General features: G+C 68.6%; 3 protein-coding genes across 5 annotated transcripts; all 3 read left to right on the top strand.

Annotated features, from left to right (window-relative positions):
* Nucleotides 1-18: 18 nt before the first annotated feature.
* AJM1 (apical junction component 1 homolog) lies at nt 19-8,011 on the top strand. 3 transcript variants are annotated; one of them, XM_027615880.2, is made up of 4 exons: nt 19-946; nt 1,176-1,408; nt 3,133-3,216; nt 3,292-8,011. In XM_027615880.2, the coding sequence occupies exon 4, from the start codon at nt 3,351-3,353 to the stop codon at nt 6,276-6,278; it is 2,928 nt and encodes a 975-aa protein (XP_027471681.2). In that variant the 5' UTR covers nt 19-946; nt 1,176-1,408; nt 3,133-3,216; nt 3,292-3,350; the 3' UTR covers nt 6,279-8,011. The 3 variants fall into 3 exon arrangements, with proteins under 3 accessions (XP_027471681.2, XP_027471680.2, XP_027471682.2); XM_027615879.2 differs by lacking the exon at nt 19-946 and having other exon boundaries at nt 1,069-1,408; XM_027615881.2 differs by lacking the exons at nt 19-946; nt 1,176-1,408 and adding an exon at nt 1,583-1,917.
* Nucleotides 8,012-9,807: 1,796 nt separating this feature from the next.
* PHPT1 (phosphohistidine phosphatase 1) lies at nt 9,808-11,329 on the top strand. Its single transcript, XM_027616040.2, has 3 exons — nt 9,808-10,116; nt 10,448-10,572; nt 11,112-11,329. Exons 1-3 carry the CDS (start codon nt 9,957-9,959, stop codon nt 11,202-11,204), a joined length of 378 nt encoding a protein of 125 aa, XP_027471841.1. The 5' UTR covers nt 9,808-9,956; the 3' UTR covers nt 11,205-11,329.
* A 1,283-nt stretch (nt 11,330-12,612) lies between these two features.
* Nucleotides 12,613-20,737, top strand: MAMDC4 (MAM domain containing 4). Its single transcript, XM_027614721.2, is given in 27 exon segments — nt 12,613-12,670; nt 13,189-13,296; nt 13,368-13,541; nt 13,619-13,744; nt 13,934-14,064; nt 14,149-14,233; nt 14,394-14,519; nt 14,627-14,761; nt 14,836-14,924; nt 15,009-15,182; nt 15,519-15,595; nt 15,597-15,835; nt 15,922-16,050; nt 16,176-16,307; nt 16,869-16,985; nt 17,119-17,253; nt 17,360-17,496; nt 17,568-17,787; nt 17,865-18,002; nt 18,116-18,234; nt 18,319-18,409; nt 18,581-18,727; nt 18,857-18,991; nt 19,101-19,228; nt 19,304-19,412; nt 20,176-20,354; nt 20,495-20,737. Coding segments are annotated over 27 exon segments (3,468 nt in total). The 5' UTR covers nt 12,613-12,624; the 3' UTR covers nt 20,537-20,737.
* Nucleotides 20,738-20,938: the final 201 nt, after the last annotated feature.

Below are 20,938 nucleotides of genomic sequence, written 5' to 3'. Positions count from 1 at the left end.
AGGCCTTGCAGCCCCACGTAGCCCAGGGAGGTGGTCTGCGGAGGCCTTCCCGGCAGGCCCCGCCCCACGTCTGTCTGGCCCTGGGCAGGTTGGGCGACCTAGCCCTTGTCCCGCACAATGTCCTGCCAGGGCTAGGCATCTGTGCCCAGGAACACCTGCGGGCCCCCAGCCCTTCTGCGGCAAGTGCCGGTCTGCTCTGCTGGTCTGTCCCAGCCACCTTCCTGGTCGGCCTTCAGACCAGCATCTCCCTGCAGACCCCGCCCCCTCCGGCTGCCAGCAGCGCCCAGCCCCCACCCACCACCCCACAGTTGCCATGAGAACCAGGCACACGGTGGGAGGGTGGGGGTGGTAGCCAGGCCTCCCCTCTCGGTCCAGAAGGCCTCCCCCTTCCCCAATTCCTGTGCCTAGACGAAACCATGGCACTGGGCTGGAGGCCAGGCACCAAGCTGACACCTTAGGGACTTGCTTTAGCCCACAGCCTACGAGACCTACTGCCCGTGTGGAGCCCACTAAACATGGGGAATCAGGCTGACACGAAATGAACTTGCCCAGGGCCCTGGATCTAATGGACCCACGACAGGACAGGTCCTGCCCTTTGGAGCCAAGGGCATCCGTGACTCAACCCTCTGCCAAGTCAGACTGTGCCCTGGCTCAGCATCTTGTTTGGGAGGGGCTGAGAGGCCTAGGGGATGGGTGTCACTGTGTGGTTTGTAAGTGGACCACGTGCAGACCAGCCCAGGGCAGCGACAGCCCTCCACTCATCTAGACCCTGACCCCCAGGGAGCCCAGGAGAGTCTGAGCATCCTGGGAACAGGAGGCCGCAGGCCTCACTCAGCCGTGCCCATCTGGCCCCAGGTACCTGCAGAATTTGGCACCTCCGGCCCGGCAGAGCAGAGGCCAGCGGGGCTGGGAGCAGCCCATCTGCTCCTGCAAGGGCTCAGCGGAGGTGAGAATTCCGGGAGCTGTCAGCAGCCCCAGCCAGAGCTTGGGGCTCCTCCAGGGCCCTGCCCCAAGGCCACCACCAAGCCACCAGCTGCCCTTGGGGGGGGGGTGGGGCGTACGGCTGGAGGTGGGGACTAGCGGGACCGGCGGGGTGCTCCCTGGGTGTGGGCCCTCCGGTTGGACCCTAGGCCTGCGCCTTGGAAATGAGGGAGAACTTGTCACCTGGCGCTCAGCGCCAACACACAGCTGGTGGGCCACACGGGTCCCAGGCCCACCGCACGGCCCCTTTAAGTGCAGCCCAGCCGGCCGCCACCGGAGGCAGCACTGAGCGGCCGGCGGCCTCCGCGCCGCTGCCTCGAAGCTTCTGCCGCTGCCGGGGACGCCGCCGAGCGCCAAGAGGGGAAGGCGGAGCGGGCGCAGGCCTGCGCAGCCCACCGGGCGCGCACGGTGGGGAAGCAGCGCCCAGGTAAGGGGTCGCGGGCCGCTGCCCCACGGGCCCTATCACGGGGCGGGGGGACACCCGCCAGGATGGGGGCCCAGCCCGGAGCCACATCAGCGGGTCCCGACTCTGGGCGCTCAGGGCGGGGGCAGGGCTCTGCGGCGGGGAGGGCCGCGGGAGGGGCTCGATAGGCCTCGGACCCCTGCAAGGCCGGCCATCCCCATGGCCTTGGGGAGGGGCGCCACCCAGTCCAGCTCCTTATCGCTGCAGAGGCAAAGCCGGGCTGTCACTTCCCTGGGGCGGAGCCTCATGCCCTGTCATCGGACCCCCAATCCCGGCCTGGCTTTGAGCTTAGGTTGGAAAGAGGGTGAGAAGGGGACAGTCCTGTGAACAGGGACGGAACTGGGGTGGGCGCAGGGCTGGGATGGGACAGGCACCCAGGCGTCATGGCCCTGACCCAGAAGAGCAGCCCTGCGGGCAGAAAGCCCCTGGCACCCTGGGACACAGAGGGTCGACCTGACCAGAGATCCTGCCAGGTGAGGGCCCAGCCCCCGGGGTCGCCCTCGCTCAGCCTGGGGCATGCTTCCCAGTTTGTGTGAGGAGGGGGCCGTCAGCATCGCCGGAGACCCGATTCAACCTGTCCAGAGACCCCGTGCACCAGAGGGGCCGGTGGCCCCAGTCCGAACATTAGCCCAATGCACAGGGTGGACCCCAGCCCAGCCCCCACTGCGGGGGCAGAGGAACCTCAGGTTGCCATGGAGCCTTCCTGAGCTGTTGTGGAGAGGGCCCTCTCCTGAGAAGCAGTGAACAAGGGGGGGCTTTACCCGCCTACCATCCTGCCTCCCCTGCTTGCGGCCTGGCCTGGTGCGCTGCTCAGGGGAAGAGGGGCAGCCATGAGCTCGTGGCTCACGCCCCCACGTGGTCCTGAGGTGGGTGCCTGGTTTCCCAGCTGCAGTGCACAGGCTGCAAAGCTGGGGAATGGCTCTCCGGTCCTTGTCATGACAACCCCAACAAGCTTGGTGGGTTTCAACCACCCCAAGATATTGGGGATCAGAGAAGGTTTCTGCAAAGGAACAGGGGTTTTAGGGCCCAGGGATGCTCTTTGTGGGGCATTATTCTGGCCTGGGCCACACTAAGAGTTGGGCAGGTCAGTCTGTCGGTCCAGGGGCCATGCCTGGACCTGATGGAGCTATGTCAGTGCCCACTGGGGCCTCCCAACTGGAGTTTGGTTCAGGGGACCGTTCCCAGTGCAGCTGCCACTGCAGTGCTGCGGGAGGGACTCCATGCCCCACCTGGTCAGCAGGTGGGTAGGGAGGCTCAGTGACTTTGTGCAGAACTGGCTAAGGCTGGGGCCCCTGGACTCCCCCTCAGACAGCACCATCGGAGGGCTTGCTCTGCACTGGGCACTAGGAGGGGGCTTCAGTCACCAACGGGTTTTGTGAAGCCAACACCTATAAAGAAATCTGTAAATAAGGCTTCCCATGAGCATTCAGTCATTGCAGCTGGGACCACCCACCCCCCATGGCTCCTGCCCCAGGAAAGGGGTTCTACCCAAACCTGTCCAGTGGTCACTATTGGGGGCAGAGGGGCCATCCAGGGATATGGGCCCAGGGGGTAAGAGCTCGGAAACCACAGCAATAGCATGGCCTTTCTGGCTGACTGGCTCCATACCAGCAGAAAGTGGCCCTGAAAGGATGGCCTGGGACAAGGGGCAGGACCTGAGTGGCTGGACACCTGGGTTCCTCCTGCAGGTGCTTCTGACGCCGGCATGGAGCAAGCGCCTGTGGCCTCAGCCAAGGCCCGCAGCCAGGACTGCTACGTCCACGGCGTCCCAGGTAAGTCAGGTGAGCGCAGGGGTGCCGCCAGGCCTGGGTTGCAGAGGGGACACCCTGACCCGCATCTCCCACCAGGGCAAAAGCCCCCCAAGGCAGAGTAAACTGCAACCGCCAGCCTGGGGACCTCTTTTAAGATGACCCGCACGGACCCGCCGGACCTGTTGGTGTCGACCGTGTACCAGGACATCAAGGTGGCGGCCCCCGGGCCCGCGTCGCGGCGCCCGCCATGTGAGCGCTCCGTGGCCCCGCCTGCTGCACCCGCGCCTTTCAACAAGCGTCACTGCCGCAGCTTCGACTTCCTGGAGGCGCTGGACGGGGCGGCCATGGAGGCCCGCACAGAGCCGCCGCCCCCGGAGCCTGCCGCGCCGCGCGCCCGGCCCCGCGACGGCGAGCCCCGGCGCCGCGCCCGCTCCAAGAGTGCGCCCCGCGCGCCCCCGGGCCTGGCGCCCGCGCCCGCCTCGCCGCCAGTGCTGCCGCGCCGCGGCCGGGAAGCCCAGCGGCCAGCGCGGGCCGAGGCATCGCCGCACCGGGAGCCTGCGTACCCCGCGCTGCGCGCGCTCGCCAATGAGCTGCACCCCATCAAGCTACAGCCGCAACGGGGCGGCCCTGGCCGCATCGCGCCCCTCTGCGCCACCGCCGGCCGCTGCGCGCCCCCCGAGCCACCCGCCGGGCCTGCACCCCACGTCCGCTGCCGCCTGGACATCAAGCCCGACGACGCGGTGTTGCAGCACACCGCCCGGAGCTCACGGTCCTGCGGGCCCGCGGAGACCACGCCCTGGGCACGCGCCGCCCCCCACTTCCACGGCCTCACAGTGCCCGGGCCTCGCCACATGGCGCTGTCGCGCACCCCCACCCCCAGTGACACGTACTGTGCGGACCCCCGGGCGCTGTACTGTGATGGTCCGCTGCCTGGGCCCCGGGACTATACAGAGCGCCGAAATCTGCCCTTCACCACGCCGCCAGGCCCCACCCAATTCTTCTACACAGAGGAACCCGAGGGCCACCCTGGCGGCTTTCCGGCCAGCCCTGGGCCGCCCTTCGACAGCTACTATGCCAGGCCCTTCCCGTCCGAGGAGCCCCCTGTACCCAGTCCAAGGCGCAGCAGCGGCTACTATGCGGGGGAAGTGCGCACCTTCCCAGTCCAGGAACCTCCCTCCCGTTCCTACTATGTGGAGGCCGCTCGAGCCTACGGACCACCCTGCGGCCCGCGCTATGCTCCCGAGGAACCCCGGGCTCATCCCCCTCTCCGCCCCTTTTACACCGAGGACTTCGGGCGGTACCGCGATCGCGATGCCCTGGCTCGGACTTACCCACACCCACGCGGCAGCCCCGCTTGGGGTGACTGGGGCCTGCGGCCTTACCGCACCTTGCAGGTGGTGCCTCCTCCGGACCCTGGCCCATTGCTCGCCTCTTGGCACGCGGGCACCGGCACCAGCCCGCCCCGGCTGGCCACTGACAGCCGCCACTACTCTCGCTCCTGGGACAACATCCTGGCGCCTGGGCCGCGCCGGGAGGACCCCCTGGGCCGCGGTCGCAGCTACGAGAACCTGCTGGGGCGCGAGGCACGGGAGCCGCGGGGGACATCCCCCGAAGGCCGGCGTCCACCCGTCGTGGTGAACCTGTCCACCTCACCTAGACGCTATGCGGCGCTGTCTCTGTCAGAGACGTCACTGTCAGAGAAGGGCCGCGGGGGCGAGGGCCTGGGCCGCAACTGGTATGTCACACCTGAGATCACCATCACCGACAACGACCTGCGCGCCGCAGAGCGTCCGACTGCCAGGGGCTGGGAGCTGCCAGGGGGGCGACCCCGGCGGTCTCCGCCCGCCGCCCCCGAAGGCCCCACTGGTGGCCGCCAGCGCAGCCTCGAGCAACTGGACGAACTCATCACCGACCTGGTCATCGACTCTCGGCCCCCGGCCGGCCAAGCCCCGGAGCCCGTGGCCGATGGCCTGGGCCGCCAGCTGCGTCGCCTGCTGGACTCTCGGCCCGCGGGCCCCGGGGCACCCGCGCTGGCGCCGCGCTCGCCACCTGCGTCGGCCGGCAGCACCGAAGAGCCCGCGGGCCCGGGGCAGGCGACCGACGGGTCCCCGGAGCCCAGCGCCGACGAGGACGACCTGATGACATGCTCCAACGCGCGCTGCCGGCGCACCGAGACCATGTTCAATGCCTGCCTCTACTTCAAGTCCTGCCACAGCTGCTACACCTACTACTGCTCGCGCCTGTGCCGCCGCGAAGACTGGGACGCGCACAAGGCGCGCTGCGTGTACGGCCGCGTGGGCAGCGTGTGCCGCCACGTGCTGCAGTTCTGCCGGGACAGCGGCCCGGTGCACCGCGCCTTCTCGCGCATCGCACGTGTCGGCTTCTTGTCGCGCGGTCGCGGCGTGCTCTTCCTGGGCTTCCCGAGTCCGGGCTCTGCAGACAACTTCCTGCGCTTCGGCCTCGAGGGCTTGCTGCTGTCGCCCACCTACCTGTCTCTGCGCGAGCTGGCCACGCACGCGGCGCCCCTGGGCAGCTATGCGCGCGAGCTGGCGGCCGCCGGGCGCCTCTACGAGCCGGCCGAGTGCTTCTTGCTCAGTGTGTCGGTGGCCGTGGGCCCCGGCGCCGCGCCCCCCGGCGCCTCCGCCCGGCCTGCGCCCGCGCCGCGCAGTCCTGGGCCCACGGTACGCAAGTTCGCCAAGGTGGCGCTGGCGGCCGGCAGCCCGGCGCGTCCGCCCCCGGCTCGGGGTCGCGAGCCCGACATGGAGACGCTGATCCTGACTCCGCCGCCCGGCACGGCGGGCCTGGACCAAGAGGGCGAAGCAGGCCGGCGCGCGCGCGAGGTGGCCTTCATCCACATCCAGCGTGAGCTGCGGCTGCGCGGCGTCTTCCTGCGCCACGAGTACCCGCGCGTCTACGAACAACTCTGCGAGTTCGTCGAGGCCAACAGGCGTTTCACGCCCACCACCATCTACCCCACGGACCGGCGCACGGGCCGCCCTTTCATGTGTATGATCATGGCTGCCTCCGAGCCACGCGCGCTGGACTGGGTGGCCAGCGCCAACCTGCTGGACGACATCATGTGAGCCGCCGGGTGGCGCCTGGGCTCCGCCCAGCCCGCTCAGGGCCCGCCCACTCCGACCCCGCCCAGTCCACGTAGGGCCCACCCCCGAGCTGCGCCCAGTCCATCCAAAGCCCACTCCGAGCCCACACAGCCCTCTCAGGGCCCGCGCCGTCCACCTAGGGCCTGCCCCCGAGCTCTGCCTGCCTACTCAGACCCCGCCCAGCCCACCGGGAGCCCCGCCCAGCCCCTCAGGCCCGGCCGTGCTCCCCCCAGTCTTCCACCGGTTCGCCACGAGCTCCGCCCAGACCCTGCCCTTTGGAGTCAGCAGTCCCCGCCTTTCCCTCCCCCTCTCCCTCCCCCCAGCTAGCCCTGGGGCCTCCCCGGAGGCCGGTCCTCGGGCCCCTTGGTGCTCCCCGCTGGGAGGCGGGGTGGGCCTGAGGACCGCCCGGCCCTGCCTTCAAGAGGACGGGTCACTACTGCAGACCCCACCGCAAAGATCCGGTCAGCCCATTTCCTGACGTCCACAAGGCCTCCCTGGAACCTCCCCAACCCTGGTTTGTCCCGATCCAGGAGCCCGCTTGACCAAAGCCTAGTCCCGTCCCTTTAACATGCCCCCACCCCTTTCCTGTGGTTTGGGGTGCGTCCTGCTCCGAGGCCGGTCCTCTCTGAAGGACACTGACTAGTCCCGGTGTGTTCGTGTCCCGAGCAGACAAGGCTGGTGGGGGCCCTGCACGGCCCGTTTCCGCTGGCTCAAGCCCCGGCTAGAAAGCACAGCTGGACCCCGAGCCCGCACATTGGCGGCGCTCTCCGTCCTCCGGCCGCCCTGACATGGGCCCTGCAGGAGGGTCTGGGGGAAGCAGCAATGGAGGGGTACTCGGGGGTCTTCAACCGTGGCTCAAGACACCCAGACAGAGGAGGGGGTACCTGGGAGGGGAAAAGAGGGCGTGGGTGTGGACGCGCTGGCAGGATCCAGCCCAGAGCTGAGTCCGGGCAGGGCGTGAGTCAGGCTGTCTGCCCAACACCGACGGGAGGCCCCTAGGTGGGTGCCGGGGTAGTGGGAGGAGGGAAGAAGATGCATGGGGTGGAGGAACGGGAGGGAACGTAGAGGCGGTCCAGAAGGGACTCCTACCCGCTAACGTAGTGGCGGACAAAAAAGATTGGACGTTCCCAGCTGGGAGCGGGTGCCGGAGCGAGCTAGCTGACCAGGGCGGGCTCTCCTGGAGGGGTGGGGGTATGACTACACGGATGGCCTCGCGTGCTTGCTCTGGCCTGGCCCCATGCTGTGCGCTGGAGACAGGAGGCTGGCGGCCAGGCTCCGGTCCCGGGAGCGCACATTCATCGGTCCACGGCCCTCGCTCGCTAAGAGCGAGTGACCCTGAGAGGGAACTAGGCCGGGCCTCGCAAGTGCCCTCCTGGAGCTGCCAGCACTCCCCATCGCGGCCAGGACAGGACATCCTCCACACCTCTATTCGCGGCTCTCGCCCCAGCCCCGTGCACTCCCGCCCATCCCCCCAACGCCTGCGCGCCCGCCTTGGCCTAGCGCGTTTGCACCTGCCACGCGCCCCGCTCACCCCACCCGCCTTCCTTCGCGGCTTCCCAAGTCCGGCCGCCCCGTCCCCTGCCCCCCCCCGGGGGGGCCTCAGCTTTCCGCCCAACGCCCGAGGGCTGGCTGGCCAGGAATTACCCTGGACCAGGATTATTTCCAGGGGGCGAACGCTTTCCAACCAAGTAAAACAGAACTCAAATGTAGACATTGCTTCCTCTTTGGGGGTGGGGGAGTTGTGGGTGGGACTTCGACGGAGGACCTCGGACCGGCTGGGCCCGGCTGGGCGGGTGAGGGAGGGAAAGGAAGAGGGCCTTGGGACGCGGTGGGGGACGGGGAAGAGGGCCTTGGGACACTGGGGGACGGGGAGGAGGCCTTGGGACGCGGTGGGGGACGGGGAAGAGGGACTTGGGACGCGGTGGGGGACGGGGAAGAGGGCCTTGGGACGCGGTGGGGGACGGGGAGGAGGCCTTGGGACGCGGTGGGGGACGGGGAAGAGGGCCTTGGGACGCGGTGGGGGACGGGGAAGAGGGCCTTGGGACGCGGTGGGGGACGGGGAAGAGGGCCTTGGGACGCGGTGGGGGACGGGGAGGAGGCCTTGGGACGCGGTGGGGGACGGGGAAGAGGGACTTGGGACGCGGTGGGGGACGGGGAGGAGGCCTTGGGACGCGGTGGGGGACGGGGAAGAGGGCCTTGGGACGCGGTGGGGGACGGGGAAGAGGGCCTTGGGACACTGGGGGACGGGGAAGAGGGCCTTGGGACACTGGGGGACGGGGAGGAGGCCTTGGGACGCGGTGGGGGACGGGGAAGAGGGCCTTGGGACGCGGTGGGGGACGGGGAGGAGGCCTTGGGACGCGGTGGGGGATGGGGAAGAGGGCCTTGGGACACTGGGGGACGGGGAGGAGGCCTTGGGACGCGGTGGGGGAGAAGGACCTTGGGACGCGGTGGGGGACGGGGAGGAGGGCCTCGGGACGCGGTGGAAGGACACGGAGGAGGGCCTCGGGACGCGGTGGGGGACGGGGAGGAGGGCCTCGGGACGCGGTGGAAGGACACGGAGGAGGGCCTCGGGACGCGGTGGGGGACGGGGAGGAGGGCCTCGGGACGCGGTGGAAGGACACGGAGGAGGGCCTCGGGACGCGGTGGGGGACGGGGAGGAGGGCCTCGGGACGCGGTGGAAGGACACGGAGGAGGGCCTCGGGACGCGGTGGGGGACGGGGAGGAGGGCCTCGGGACGCGGTGGAAGGACACGGAGGAGGGCCTCGGGACGCGGTGGGGGACGGGGAGGAGGGCCTCGGGACGCGGTGGAAGGACACGGAGGAGGGCCTCGGGACACTGGGGGACGGGGAGGAGGGCCTCGGGACGCGGTGGAAGGACACGGAGGAGGGCCTCGGGACACTGGGGGACGGGGAGGAGGGCTTCGGGACGCGGTGGAAGGACACGGAGGAGGGTCTCGGGACGCGGTGGGGGAGAAGGGCCTCGGGACGCGGTGGAAGGACACGGAGGAGGGTCTCGGGACGCGGTGGGGGAGAAGGGCCTCGGGACGCGGTGGGGGATGGGGAAGAGGCTTTGGGACATGGTGGGGGATGGGGAGGAGAACTTGGGACACTGTGGGGGACGCGTTGGGGGTTTGAGGGCCTTGGGACGCGGTGGGGGACGGGGAGGAGGCCTTGGGACGCGGTGGGAGGACGCTGAGAGAGGACTCAGGACGCGGTGGGGGACGGGGAGGAGGCCTTGGGACGTGGGGGTGAGGGGACGAGGAGAGATCGGGACCGGTGCCTGTCCCTTGGGCCCTCACGGGCCGCCAAACCCCCCCTAAAGGAGCCCGCCACCGTCCCCGCTGCCCACTCCGCCTCCCAGACCCCGCTAAAAAGGAACTGCTCCGTTGGCTGGATTTAATCACCACCCACTCCCGGTTCCCGGTTCCCGGTTCCCCTTCAAGGGGGACCGGCCCGGCCTCGGCGTTGCAAGGAGCTAGATGGCCATTGGTCGGTCTGTGCCGCAGCGTGGCGGCACGATCGGTTGAGGCTCTGCGCTCTAGCAGCATGCCCCCGCGCGATTGGTCACGGACTCCTAGAGCCCGCCTCTCGCACGGTTGACTCAACCCCGGATCGCCGGGGGAAGGGCGCGGTCTGCAGGGGCGGGCGGGCTGTAGGGAATATGGCGGCGGCGGACCTCGCCCAGATCGCCGATGTGGACATCGATTCCGACGGCGTCTTCAAGTACGTGCTGATTCGGGTTCATTCGGCGCCGCCGTCCGAGGCCCCGGCCGCAGAGAGCAAGGAGATCGTGCGCGGCTACAAGTGGGCCGAGTACCATGGTGAGGGTGGAGCCGGAGGGCGTTTTCGGGGCGGGGCCAGTCGGCTAAGGGGCGGGGCGGGCTCGTGGGCGTGGCGAGAGACGATCCTGTGCCAGGTCTGATTCCGGCCTGGCTCAGGGAGTCAGGGTGCTGGAGAGCAAGGGGCGGCCGTGGCCCAACCGCAATCTCCTAGTCTCAGCGCTCTTGCCCGGGTGCACGCCTTCCTCCCTTTCATGGCGTCCCAGCCTGGAGGGGCTCCTCTCCTGGGGAAGGAGCCGCTCGGAGCTGGAGCTTCAGATGCCCTGGGCCTCCGAGGGCCATGGCCGGTGCTGAGCTACCTTCCCTGTCCCAGCTGACATCTATGACAAGGTATCGGGCGAGATGCAGAAGAAGGGCTATAGTTGTGAGTGCCTGGGAGGCGGGCGCATCTCCCACCAGAGCCTGGACAAGAAGATCCACGTGTATGGCTACTCCATGGTGAGCCCACAGCCCAGGTCGGGGGTTAAGAGACCAGCTCTCACGAGCGCTCGCTGCCCTGCCCCCAGGAGGCCTGCAGTGCTGGGGGTTCTCTGGCCTGTCTCAGCTGCAGACCCCTCCCTCCAGTGGCTTGCCCATTTCCCACGTGGGTTGGGAGGGAGGCCCCTGCCTGTCCCCCAGCCACAGGGGGCCATGTCCTGTTCCTACACCAGGCCTGGTTGGGCCATCACTGCCCTCCAGCTCTCGGAGGCAGTCAGTTTGGGGGTGAAGCTCAGAAGCCTGTCCCTCTGCCTTCTCCAAGCCACAGTGGCCACCCCGTCTCTCTTGGCACCTGGAATAGCCCTCTAGCCCAGGGCCCGCCCTCGAGGACTGCTCACCTTGGCAGCCACCTTTCCTCAGGGGAGCTCCCTGGGGCAGTCAGGGGGGGATGGCCATGCGTGGCTCCACTCGGCGACCCCTCCCCAAGCCGGCTCCTGGGTTTTGCTGCTGATGGACGCCCAGAGCCAGAATGGGGCTGTAAGATTGGCTTCTCTCTTCAGGGTTATGGTCGTGCCCAACACTCCGTCTCCACTGAGAAGATCAAAGCCATGTACCCCGACTACGAGGTCACCTGGGCCGATGACGGCTACTGAGGCCTGCCCAAGGGGCCAGCTGTACCCTCTGGCCAGGCGTTGGAGACCGACACCAGCCTGGCCCAAGTGCCCCGCTTTACCTCACCCACAGGAATTAAAAATGTTATCACCCCTGCTGTTCCCCAGATGCTGTGTGTCTTGATTTTTCTGTTTCCCGGTCACCCCTGGGGACCCCTGACTAGAGGGGGTGGGTGGCGGAGAGCCGGAGGTGGCCCTGGAAATAGCAGGGCCCCTGCTGGCTGGCCCCCACCCGGCTCCACCTCTGGGGGCCCCAGGGAGTGGCAATGCATCGTCAGCCGTTTGTGGTCCGATAAGGGGGCCCCTGCGCTGCTGCCCCCATTTATGGCCTGATTGCTCCTCCATCTGGCTCCTATGTCCAAGGACATCTGGGAGGAGGCTCTTTGAGCTCTTGTGCAAGGAAGCAGCACCAGGTCCCTCGGGGCCAGCTGATATCAGTGTCCCCGTGTGATCCGCCATTGGAGGTCACACGTGATGTGACCCAGGACCCCTTCCAAGACCAGGTCCCACGGCACCTGCCCCGCAGCCACAGGCTCCTGCTCAAAGTAAATGGCTGAGGCTTCAGACTTGGAGCTGGGAGCCCCCTTCCCAGGACCCCCTCCCCTCCTCCCAGTGCAGGGTGGTGGGGGGACCAGCTGTGGCAGGTGGATGTAGTATGGGAGAGGGGAGAGCCAGGCACTGCCGAGCGGCTGTCCTGGGTGATGAGCATGGGTGCCATCTCGTGGTGCGTGCCTTCTGTGAGCTCGCGGGAGCCTCACGGTCGCCACTTTAGGCAGGCGCTATTGTGACCACATGTCACCGATGAGACAGGTCCGGTAAGGCAAGCTCCAGAGGTCCCACCGTGGTCAGTGGCAGCCAGACCCTAGGGTGTGTGCCTGGCAGCCCCCAGCCACACTGCCCGGAATGGTTGTTGGATAAGTGACTGTCATTTATACTTGAATAAGCCACTGGAAGCCACGGACTGAGTTCCGGAGAAGGATGAAGCCCCTGGTTGCTTGGGGCAGGGGGCCGGGGGGCCGGGTGTGCACATGTAGAGCTACTGCTCCAAGCTCTGGGAGACCTCAGAGCCTGACGGGGTCACTGCAGCGCCTCCCCCACCGGGCCTCCAGGCAGGGCTGGGCAGTGGTGGGCATGATGACTGCGGCCCGACCTTTGGTCTGAAGGAGCCGGGCAGGTGGGAGCCGACCTGGGCCAGGGGCCCCTCTCCTGGACACTTTTACAGCCGGATGTTCATCCTCATCAGCACAGGGTGGGGCCTGCAGACGGGCAGCAGGTACAGAAGGGGCCAAGGCCCCACTCTCCAGTTGGAGCAGAGTCAGCCTGTGGGGCCACAGGCAGATAACCGGGCAAAATAGCCACAGGCCGCCCAGCACGCACACCATCCATTCCCCCTGGTCCGGCCATGCCTCTCCCCGGCCACCTCCTGCCTGCCTTGGTCCTGCTCCTGGGTGAGTTGTCGGATCTGGCTGCCAAAGCAAGGTCAGCCGCGGGCACAGGTGCTAGGCCCTGGGTGAACTTGCGGGGGTAGGGGGGTGGGCAAGACAAGCCATTCGGAAAGGGACAAGAATTCTGCTTCCTCTGGCCCCCAAAGTCCACAGGTCCCAAGGCAAGACCCTAGTCCACCGCTCTTAGACCAAATGGAGCCTGAGGAGGGGGCAGGGGCACCCTCCTGGCAGCCCCTCCAGTTCCTTGTTGGGCTCAGGCTCCCCTCCTCGGGGGCTGTCCCATGGTGGGGGCCCTTGGTCCCATGCTCACATATCCCCCGCCATCCCCCATGTAGCCACCCTCTCCCAGGCCAGGTGTACTCTGCCCGGCCCCGCCTGGGAGCCCCGGGTGGCAGGACCCAGCCCCCTTCCCACATGACCTCTTGGCCCCAGGCCCCAAAGCAGGAGAACAACGTTGTGGGTTGCCTGGGAGTGGGAGGTCACCCCTGCCTCCAGCCACCTGGCTGTCTCTCTGCTAGCAGCTGGGCCCCTAGGCTGGGCCTGGATCCCCAACAACTGCAGGGTCCCCCGCGAGGCCACATGCAACTTCGTGTGTGACTGTCCAGGCTGCTCCGAGGAGACCCAGTGTGGTAAGCTGGGGCTGGGCAGGGGGCAGGCAGGCCCACCCTCTGCAGGCGGCCGCTGACCTCCTGCTCTCCAGGTTACCACGGAGCCTCGCCCGCCCTGGGCGCCCCCTTTGCCTGCGACTTCGAGCAAGACTCCTGCGGCTGGCAGGACATCAGCACCTCAGGCTACAGCTGGCTTCGAGACCGGGCGGGAGCCGCAATGGAGGCTCTGGGGCCGCGCTCAGACCACACTCTTGGCACGGACCTTGGTGAGGCCAGGCGGGTCTCCGTGACGCCCCCTCCCCTCTACTTCCGGCCCCATGTCCTGACCTCTCTGCTGGGCCAGGCTGGTACATGGCTGTTGGCACCCACCGTGGGAAAGAGGCCTCCACCGCAGCCGTGCGCTCCCCCGTCCTGCACGACGCAGCCCCCACCTGTGAGCTGAGGCTCTGGTACCATGCAGCGTCTGGAGGTGGGTGCCCAGGACCCTGCTGCCGGGGTGGCATGTCTGAGGGGAGAGACCCGAAAGGAAGGAGAGCTGCTGCAGAGCCTGAGAGGGCACCCCGTAGGAGGGACAAGCGTCCTGGGGCAGGGCACAGCCAGCAGGCTGAGGGAAGCCCTGGCGCCCGAGCCACCCCGGGACCCCCCCACCCCATTTCAGATGTGGCTGAGCTGCGGCTAGAGCTGACACACAGGGCCGAGACCTTGACCCTGTGGCAGAGCTCCGGGCCCTGGGGCCCAGGCTGGCAGGAGCTGGTGGTGACCACTGGCCGTATCCAGGACGACTTCCGGGTGAGCTGGGGGTGGTCTGGGTGCTGGGGGCAGCAGGGAGGGTCTGAGCCCGGACTTAAGTCCTAAGGACCCCACTCTTTTCAGGTGACCTTCTCTGCCACTCGAAACGCCACCCACAGGGGCACCGTGGCCTTGGACGACGTGGTCTTCAGGGGCTGTGGGCTGCCCAGTAAGGCCCCCCTGCCGTGGACCCACACCGGGGTGGGGGGCGGTTAGCAGGAGCCCCTCACCTGCTCACTCCCAACTCAGATGGTCTCGAGCCTCTCCCCCAGCTGCCCCGGCCCCGAGGTCTGGGGTCACCGTGATGGGCTGCCCTTCCCCCGTCTCAGCTCCCCAGGCACACTGCCCCCCGGGGCAGCACCGTTGCCAGAACACGGCCTGTGTGGAGCCCCACCAGCTCTGTGACGGGGAAGACAACTGTGGTGACGGTTCCGACGAGGGCGCGCCGGCCTGCCGTGAGCTGGGGGGCTGCCGGGGACCGTCCAGAGAGCGTGGTGCGGCGTGGGGCGCGGGGTGGGCGGAGAGGCCCTGCTGGCGGCCTGAGCACTCCCCGCCCCCCCAGGCCACCACACGGCCACAGACTTTGAGACAGGCCTGGGCCCGTGGAACCCCTCGGAGGGCTGGGCCCGGAACCACAGTGCCGGCGCCAGGCCCGCAGCCTGGCCTCGCCGCGACCACAGCCGGAACAGCGCGCACGGTGAGGCCCGCCGGGGACGCTGGTCCGCACCCACCACAGCCCCGCCAGCCCGGCCCACACCTGTCTCTCCCCAGGCTTCTTCCTGGTCTCCGTGGCCGAGCCCAGTGCCCCCGCCGTGCTCTCCAGCCCTGAGTTCCAAGCCTCAGGCGCCCACAACTGCTCGGTGAGGCGGGTGTGGGACACAGGGTGGCCTGTCCCGGGGGCCCGGGCTTGCGGGTCTCCCTGACCTTCCTCGGCTTCTTCCCAGCTAATCTTCTATCACTACCTGCATGGGTCCGAGGACGGTTACCTCCAGCTGTTCCTGCAGACCCAGAGCCTGGGCTCCCCCCAGGGCCCCGTCCTGCTGCGCAGGCGCCATGGGGAGCTGGGGGCCGCCTGGGTCCGAGACCGGGTTGACATCCAGAGCGAGCACCCCTTCCGGGTGAGGCTGGAGAGAACAGTGGCCGGGGCGGGGCGCCTGGGAGGTCTGGAGGGGGCAGGGGAGCTGGCGGGGGGGGGGGGGGGGGGGCCTGGCCCTGGTCGCTCCAGGCCGCCTCAGCAGGAAGCCGGTTTGTTTGTTGGTGAGCTCCGGGAGGACGCCCCAGGGAAGGAGCGGTCACTTTCACAGCCCCTCTTGCAGGGCCGTGTGGGGGACGGTGGCCAGAGAGGGTGTCCAGTGACATGGAAAGCACGAGGCGGGGAGAGGGAGGCTGGAGGGAGCCGACCCGGGGAGGATAGAAGGGTGCTGGGGCACGCCCTGAGCCCCCTGCGCCCTCAGATCCTGCTCACTGGGCACACGGGCCCGGGCGGCGTCGTGAGCCTGGATGACCTCATCCTGTCGGACCACTGCCAGCCAGTCCCAGGTGGGCCTGCCGAGCCCTCCCCCCCCAGGGAAGCGCCACCCCTGCCCACCTGACCCCTATTCTGCCCCCACAGAGGGGCCCAGCCCGCCTGCTGGGCTCTGGGCCCCCGCCCCCCGGCCCCAGGACTTCTGCGAGCCAGGACATCTTTCCTGTGGGGACCTGTGTGTCCCCCCGGAGCAGCTCTGTGACTTCCAGCAACAGTGCCAGGGGGGCGAGGATGAGCAGGAATGTGGTGAGGGGCAGCTGGAGCCGGGGGGAGGTGGGGCCCTCTTCAGCGGCCCTCTCCCCGCTGCCCCTCAGCACTGGCTACCGTTCCAGGCAGCACGGACTTCGAGCCCCCCGCGGCCGGGGGCTGGGAAGATGCCAGTGTGGGGCGGCTGCAGTGGGGGCGTCTCCGCGCCCAAGAGAGCGGGGACCCTGGCTCGGATGCCGGCGGGGCTGCTGCTGGTGAGGCCCGTGCCTGCGCGCCGTGCCCGCAGAGGGCTCTGCGCCCCGCCTCTTCGCACCAGGGCGTGTGTCTGCGTGGGGGTCTCTGGCGGGACCTGGCTCTCAGAGGACTTGCTCTTCCTCAGGGCACTTCCTGTCCTTGCAGAGGGCCTGGGGACAGCTGGCAGCAGAGGCCCGGGTCCTCACTCCCCCCCTGGGCCCCTCGGGCCCCCGCTGTGAGCTCCACATGGCTTACTATTTCCACAGTTACCCCCAAGGTACCGCCCTGAGGCTGACAAGAGCTCCCCGATGCGCCCCGCGGGAGGGTGGCGGTGGGGCGGGCCAGGTGGACCCACCGTGACCCCCTGGGCCAGGCTTCCTGGCCCTGGTCGTGGTGGACGGCAGCAGCCGTGAGCTGGTGTGGCAGGCCCCGAGCAGCAGCAGGGGCTGGAAGGTGGACACAGTCCTTCTCGGGGCGCGCCGCCGGCCTTTCCGGGTGAGGAGTGCAGCCTGGGGGGCAGGGGCTTCACCGAGCCAGCCCTGACTGAATAGCCCCCTCCCTTGTGCTCCTTATGAAGCTGGAGTTTGTTGGCCTGCTGGACTTGGACGGCCCTGGCCAGCAGGGCGCTGGAGTGGATGATGTGGCCTTGAAGGATTGCAGCCCCGTGACCGCCACTGAGAAGGACTCAGGTCCCAGTCCCTACCCAGGGGCCTCCCACCCAGACCACCTAGAGGGACCCCTGGAAGCCCCCGCCCCAGAGGACCAGTCTCCACCCTCTCAGGACTCAGAGGGGCCGGCGGTGCGGGGGTGCGCTGACCCCCCACCGCCCCACCCTCAGAGGTCTCCTGTAACTTTGAGCGGGACACTTGCGGCTGGCACAGCGGCCACCTCACAGATGCCCACTGGCGCCGGATCCAGAGCCGTGGCCCCGGGTACGACCACACCACGGGCCAAGGTAGCGTGGGGGTACCCAAGCCCGGGGAGCAGCTCTCAGACTCGGGGCGGGTGGAGGGGAGCGCGCCCACCCCGGGCCAAGCCCCTCCCGGACGCTGGCATCTCTGCAGCTCAGCCCTGTGTCCCCACGGCAGGCTACTTCTTGCTCCTGGACCCCACGGACCCCCCAGCCCGGGGCCCTGGTGCCCACCTGCTCACCCAGCCCCAGGCCCCAGCAGCCCCTCAGGAGTGTCTCTCCTTCTGGTACCACCTCCACGGGCCCCAGATCGGTGAGTGACCCTGGTGCTGGGCAGGGGCTCCAGAGCCCCCAAGGAGGGGGGTGGGAAGCCACCAGGAGTGGGGCTCTGGTCCCCTCCTACCCTCCCCTGCGTCTAGGAACACTGCGCTTGGCAGTGAGGCGGGAAGGGGAGCCAGAAACTGTCCTGTGGTCACGGACCGGCACCCATGGCAACCGCTGGCTCGAGGCCTGGGCCACCCTGCACCACCAGTCAGGCTCTGGCGCCAAGTACCAGGTGAGGCCCCACACTGGGGGCGGAGGGGGGAGCCGGCCAGGCCCCCAGCCACTGACGCCCTCTGCCCCCAGCTGGTGTTCGAGGGCCTCCGTGACGGCTACCACGGCACCATGGCACTGGACGACGTGGCCGTGCGGCCCGGGCCCTGCTGGGCCCCCAGGCGGTGCTCCTTCGAGGACTCGGCCTGTGGCTTCTCCAGCGGGGGCCAAGGCCTCTGGACACGCCAGGCCAATGCCACGGGCCACGCCTCCTGGGGCCCCCGCACTGACCACACCACAGAGACGGCTCAGGGTACGCGGCAGGGGTGAGGAGGGGGAGGCAGGGGGAGGCAGGGGGAGGCAGAGCAGGCTGACATTGGCACCTCCCAGGGCACTACATGGTGGTGGACACGAGCCCACAGGCCCTGCCCCGTGGCCACGTGGCCTCCTTGACCTCAGAGGAGCACCCGCCTCTGGCCCAGCCTGCCTGCCTGACCTTCTGGTACCACCTGAGCCTCAGAAACCCAGGTGAGGGGCTGCAGGGTCTCCACAGGCCCCCGTGCGTGGGCTGCCTGGGATTCCCCCGAGTGGCCATTCCTCCTCCGCTGCTGCTGACCGAGGCTGGCCACGTGGTGTGGCAGGCACCCTGCAGGTCCATGTGGAGGAGGCCGAGAGGCATCAGGTGCTCAGCGTCCGTGCCCACGGAGGGTTTGCCTGGCGCCTGGGAAGTGTGGATGTGCAGGCCGAGAGGGCCTGGCGGGTGAGTGTGTGGGGCAGATGGCCTTCTCACCTTCGAGGGCTGTCCAGACCGTGCGGGAGGCAACCCTGCCCTGTGTCTGCCCAGGTGGTGTTTGAGGTGGTGGCCGCCGGCGTGGAGCACTCCTATGTCGCGCTGGACGACCTGCTGCTCCAGGATGGGCCCTGCCCCCAGCCAGGTGGGGAGCCCCCCGGCCTGGGCCCGGCACCTGCTATGACTCATGGCCGGTACCAGCTCCATGCCAACCCCAAGATGCCTGGCCCAGGCCCCGGCCCCAGCAGCGGAGATGGCCCTGGCATAGAGAGGGGGAGTGGGGGCAGCCCTGCTCACCTGCCCAGGTTTCTTGCAGCTTCCTGTGACTTTGAGGCCGGCCTGTGCGGCTGGAGCCACCTGCCCTGGCCCGGCCTGGGAGGGTATAGCTGGGACTGGAGCAGTGGGGCCACACCTTCTCGCTACCCCCAGCCCCCTGCGGACCACACTCTGGGCACAGAAGCAGGTGGGTCTGAGCTGGGGAGGGGGCCCCACCAGCCCAGCCCACCCAGGCTCCTGTCGCCCTCAAAGCTCACAGGTCGAGGGGGCCAACTCCATCCACTTAGTCTGGAGCCCTGCCCTCTGTCATTTTCAGGCCACTTCGTTCTCTTTGAAACGGGTGTGCTGGGCCCAGGGGGCCGGGCAGCCTGGCTGCGTAGCCAGCCTCTGCCCCCCACCGAGGCCTCCTGCCTCCGCTTCTGGTACCACATGGGCTTTCCAGAGCACTTCTGTGAGTGGGGCCGGGCCGCCAGCGCCTGGGTGGTGGAAGGAGCCAGGGCCGGGGGCAGCCCTGCCCCACGGGCTTGGGGCACTGACCCGCCCTGGCCCCCTGCTTGCAGACAAGGGTGAGCTGAGGGTGCTCCTCAACAGCGAGCGGGGCCAGCTGACCGTGTGGAGCACGGGCGGGCCCCTGCGGCACCAGTGGCTGGAAGGCCGGGTGCAGGTGGCCAGTGCTGAGGAATTCCAGGTGAGGCCCAGCGGCCCAGAGCTGGGGATCCGAGGCCTCCTCCAGCCCACGCAACCCCTTCTCCCTCCTCGCCAGGTCGTGTTTGAAGCCACTCTAAGCGGCCAGCCAGCCCTGGGGCCCATTGCCCTGGACGACGTGGAGTATCTGGCCGGGCAGCACTGCCAGCCGCCCACATTCAGCCAGGGTGAGCCCTGCCCAGGGCAGCCAGCCCTGCTCGGGATCTGGGCCTCCATCAGGCTCAGCAGCTCGCGGGCCGCCTGGCTGCCAGTGGCCCTGCTTCTGGCCCGAGAGGCCAGGAGAGTCACCCAGGCCGGGCCCTGCACCATCCCCTCCCTACCCCACTGTCCCTTCCCCTTCTTCTTCTTTTTTTTTTTTTTTAATTTATTTATTTACTGAGAGAACAAGCCCGTGCAAGCGCGGGTGAGTGGGGGGGAGGGGCAAAGGGAGAGAATCTTTCAAGCTGACTCCCCGCTGAGTGAGGAGCCTGATGCCAGGCTTGATCCCATGACTCCGAGATCAGGACCTGAGCTGAAATCAAGAATCACTTAACCGACGGAGCCCCCCAGGCACCCCGTCTCCTCCCCTTCTGGGCCGGGCCACCCCTCGTCCTTGGTCCCTCGGGAGCTAAGCCGGGTCTGCATCCCCGTTCTGGCCGCTGCACTGCGTGCTGTCACTCCTGGGGGGACTGGGTGTGGGGGGGCTGACCCTGGAGGAGGTGCCCGGTCAGGCCAGAGACCACTGCCAGCCTGCTGTATCTTCATGACAAAGGGGCGGGTCTAGTTTGGGGCTGTGACCGCCCCAGGTCTGCACAGAGCAGCTGCCTGCCAGGTCCCCAGCCTTCAGCCTACTGGGGCCTCAAGGACGGGCCATCCCGTGTCCTTGGCCATCGGGGTAGGGCTGACAGGCAGGGCTCGAGTCCTGGGGCTCACATGCCCCACTGCCCACAGGGGAAACGGCACTGGCCACGTCGGTGCCAACCGTGGTCGGCAGCGCCCTCCTGGCCCTCGTCCTCCTGGTGCTGCTTGGACTCGGGGGACGGCACTGGTTGCAGAAGAAGGGGGGCTGCCCGTCCCGGGGCGAGACGGCGGCCACGGCCCCGGGCTTCGACAACATTGTCTTCAATGCGGTAGGAGCCCCTGGGTGGGGCCAGGCGGGCAGGGGAGACCGCGGAGAACCCCCTCCTGGCCTGCCCTGCCCCACCGGGGCTGTCGGCATGTGTGGCTGCCTCCGTCACCCACCTCTCAGAAGTGCCCTCTTCCCACCTAGGATTGCGTCACCCTGCCGGCTTCGCTCTCCGGCCACCAGTAGATGACCCAGACTGGCTCCCCACGCGAGCATCCCCCACCCCGCCGGGCCCCCAGCCCGGGGAGTAACACCTGCCCCTCCCCCAGGACGCACTGAGCCCCCGAGCCGTCAGCCGGCACAGAGACTGTCAGCCACGTACCTGGGGATGGTCCTCACCACCAATAAATGCCCTGGACTGTGAGGGCACCCCCACTTACTAGCTGAGGTCTGTGCATCCTGCTGTCAGCAGGAAGGTGGGCTCTTGGAGATCCCCAGCTGAAAGGATGTGCTTGGGGTACCTCCCACATGTCTCAGTGACTCAGGTGACAGGTAACAGGCAGGTCACACCAGGCAGGACCAAGGGCTAGAGACACCAGAGACAGACACAGTGGGACCCTGATAAGCCCCTGCCCCAGGCCCGGCGGG

Source organism: Zalophus californianus, chromosome 13, assembly GCF_009762305.2.
Source record: "Zalophus californianus isolate mZalCal1 chromosome 13, mZalCal1.pri.v2, whole genome shotgun sequence".
NCBI classification, from domain to species: domain Eukaryota; kingdom Metazoa; phylum Chordata; class Mammalia; order Carnivora; family Otariidae; genus Zalophus; species Zalophus californianus.
This window is presented reverse-complemented; position numbering and strand designations above follow the sequence as displayed.

What these genes read in the sequence shown, in the direction of transcription:
- PHPT1 (XM_027616040.2), top strand. Translation starts at nt 9,957, where the DNA reads ATGGCGGCGGCGGACCTCGCCCAGATCGCCGATGTGGACATCGATTCC. An exon ending in CAAGTGGGCCGAGTACCATG is followed by an intron (nt 10,117 to 10,447) that starts GTGAGGGTGGAG and finishes TCCCTGTCCCAG; the next exon opens with CTGACATCTATGACAAGGTA. An exon ending in ACGTGTATGGCTACTCCATG is followed by an intron (nt 10,573 to 11,111) that starts GTGAGCCCACAG and finishes TTCTCTCTTCAG; the next exon opens with GGTTATGGTCGTGCCCAACA.
- AJM1 (XM_027615880.2), top strand. Translation starts at nt 3,351, where the DNA reads ATGACCCGCACGGACCCGCCGGACCTGTTGGTGTCGACCGTGTACCAG.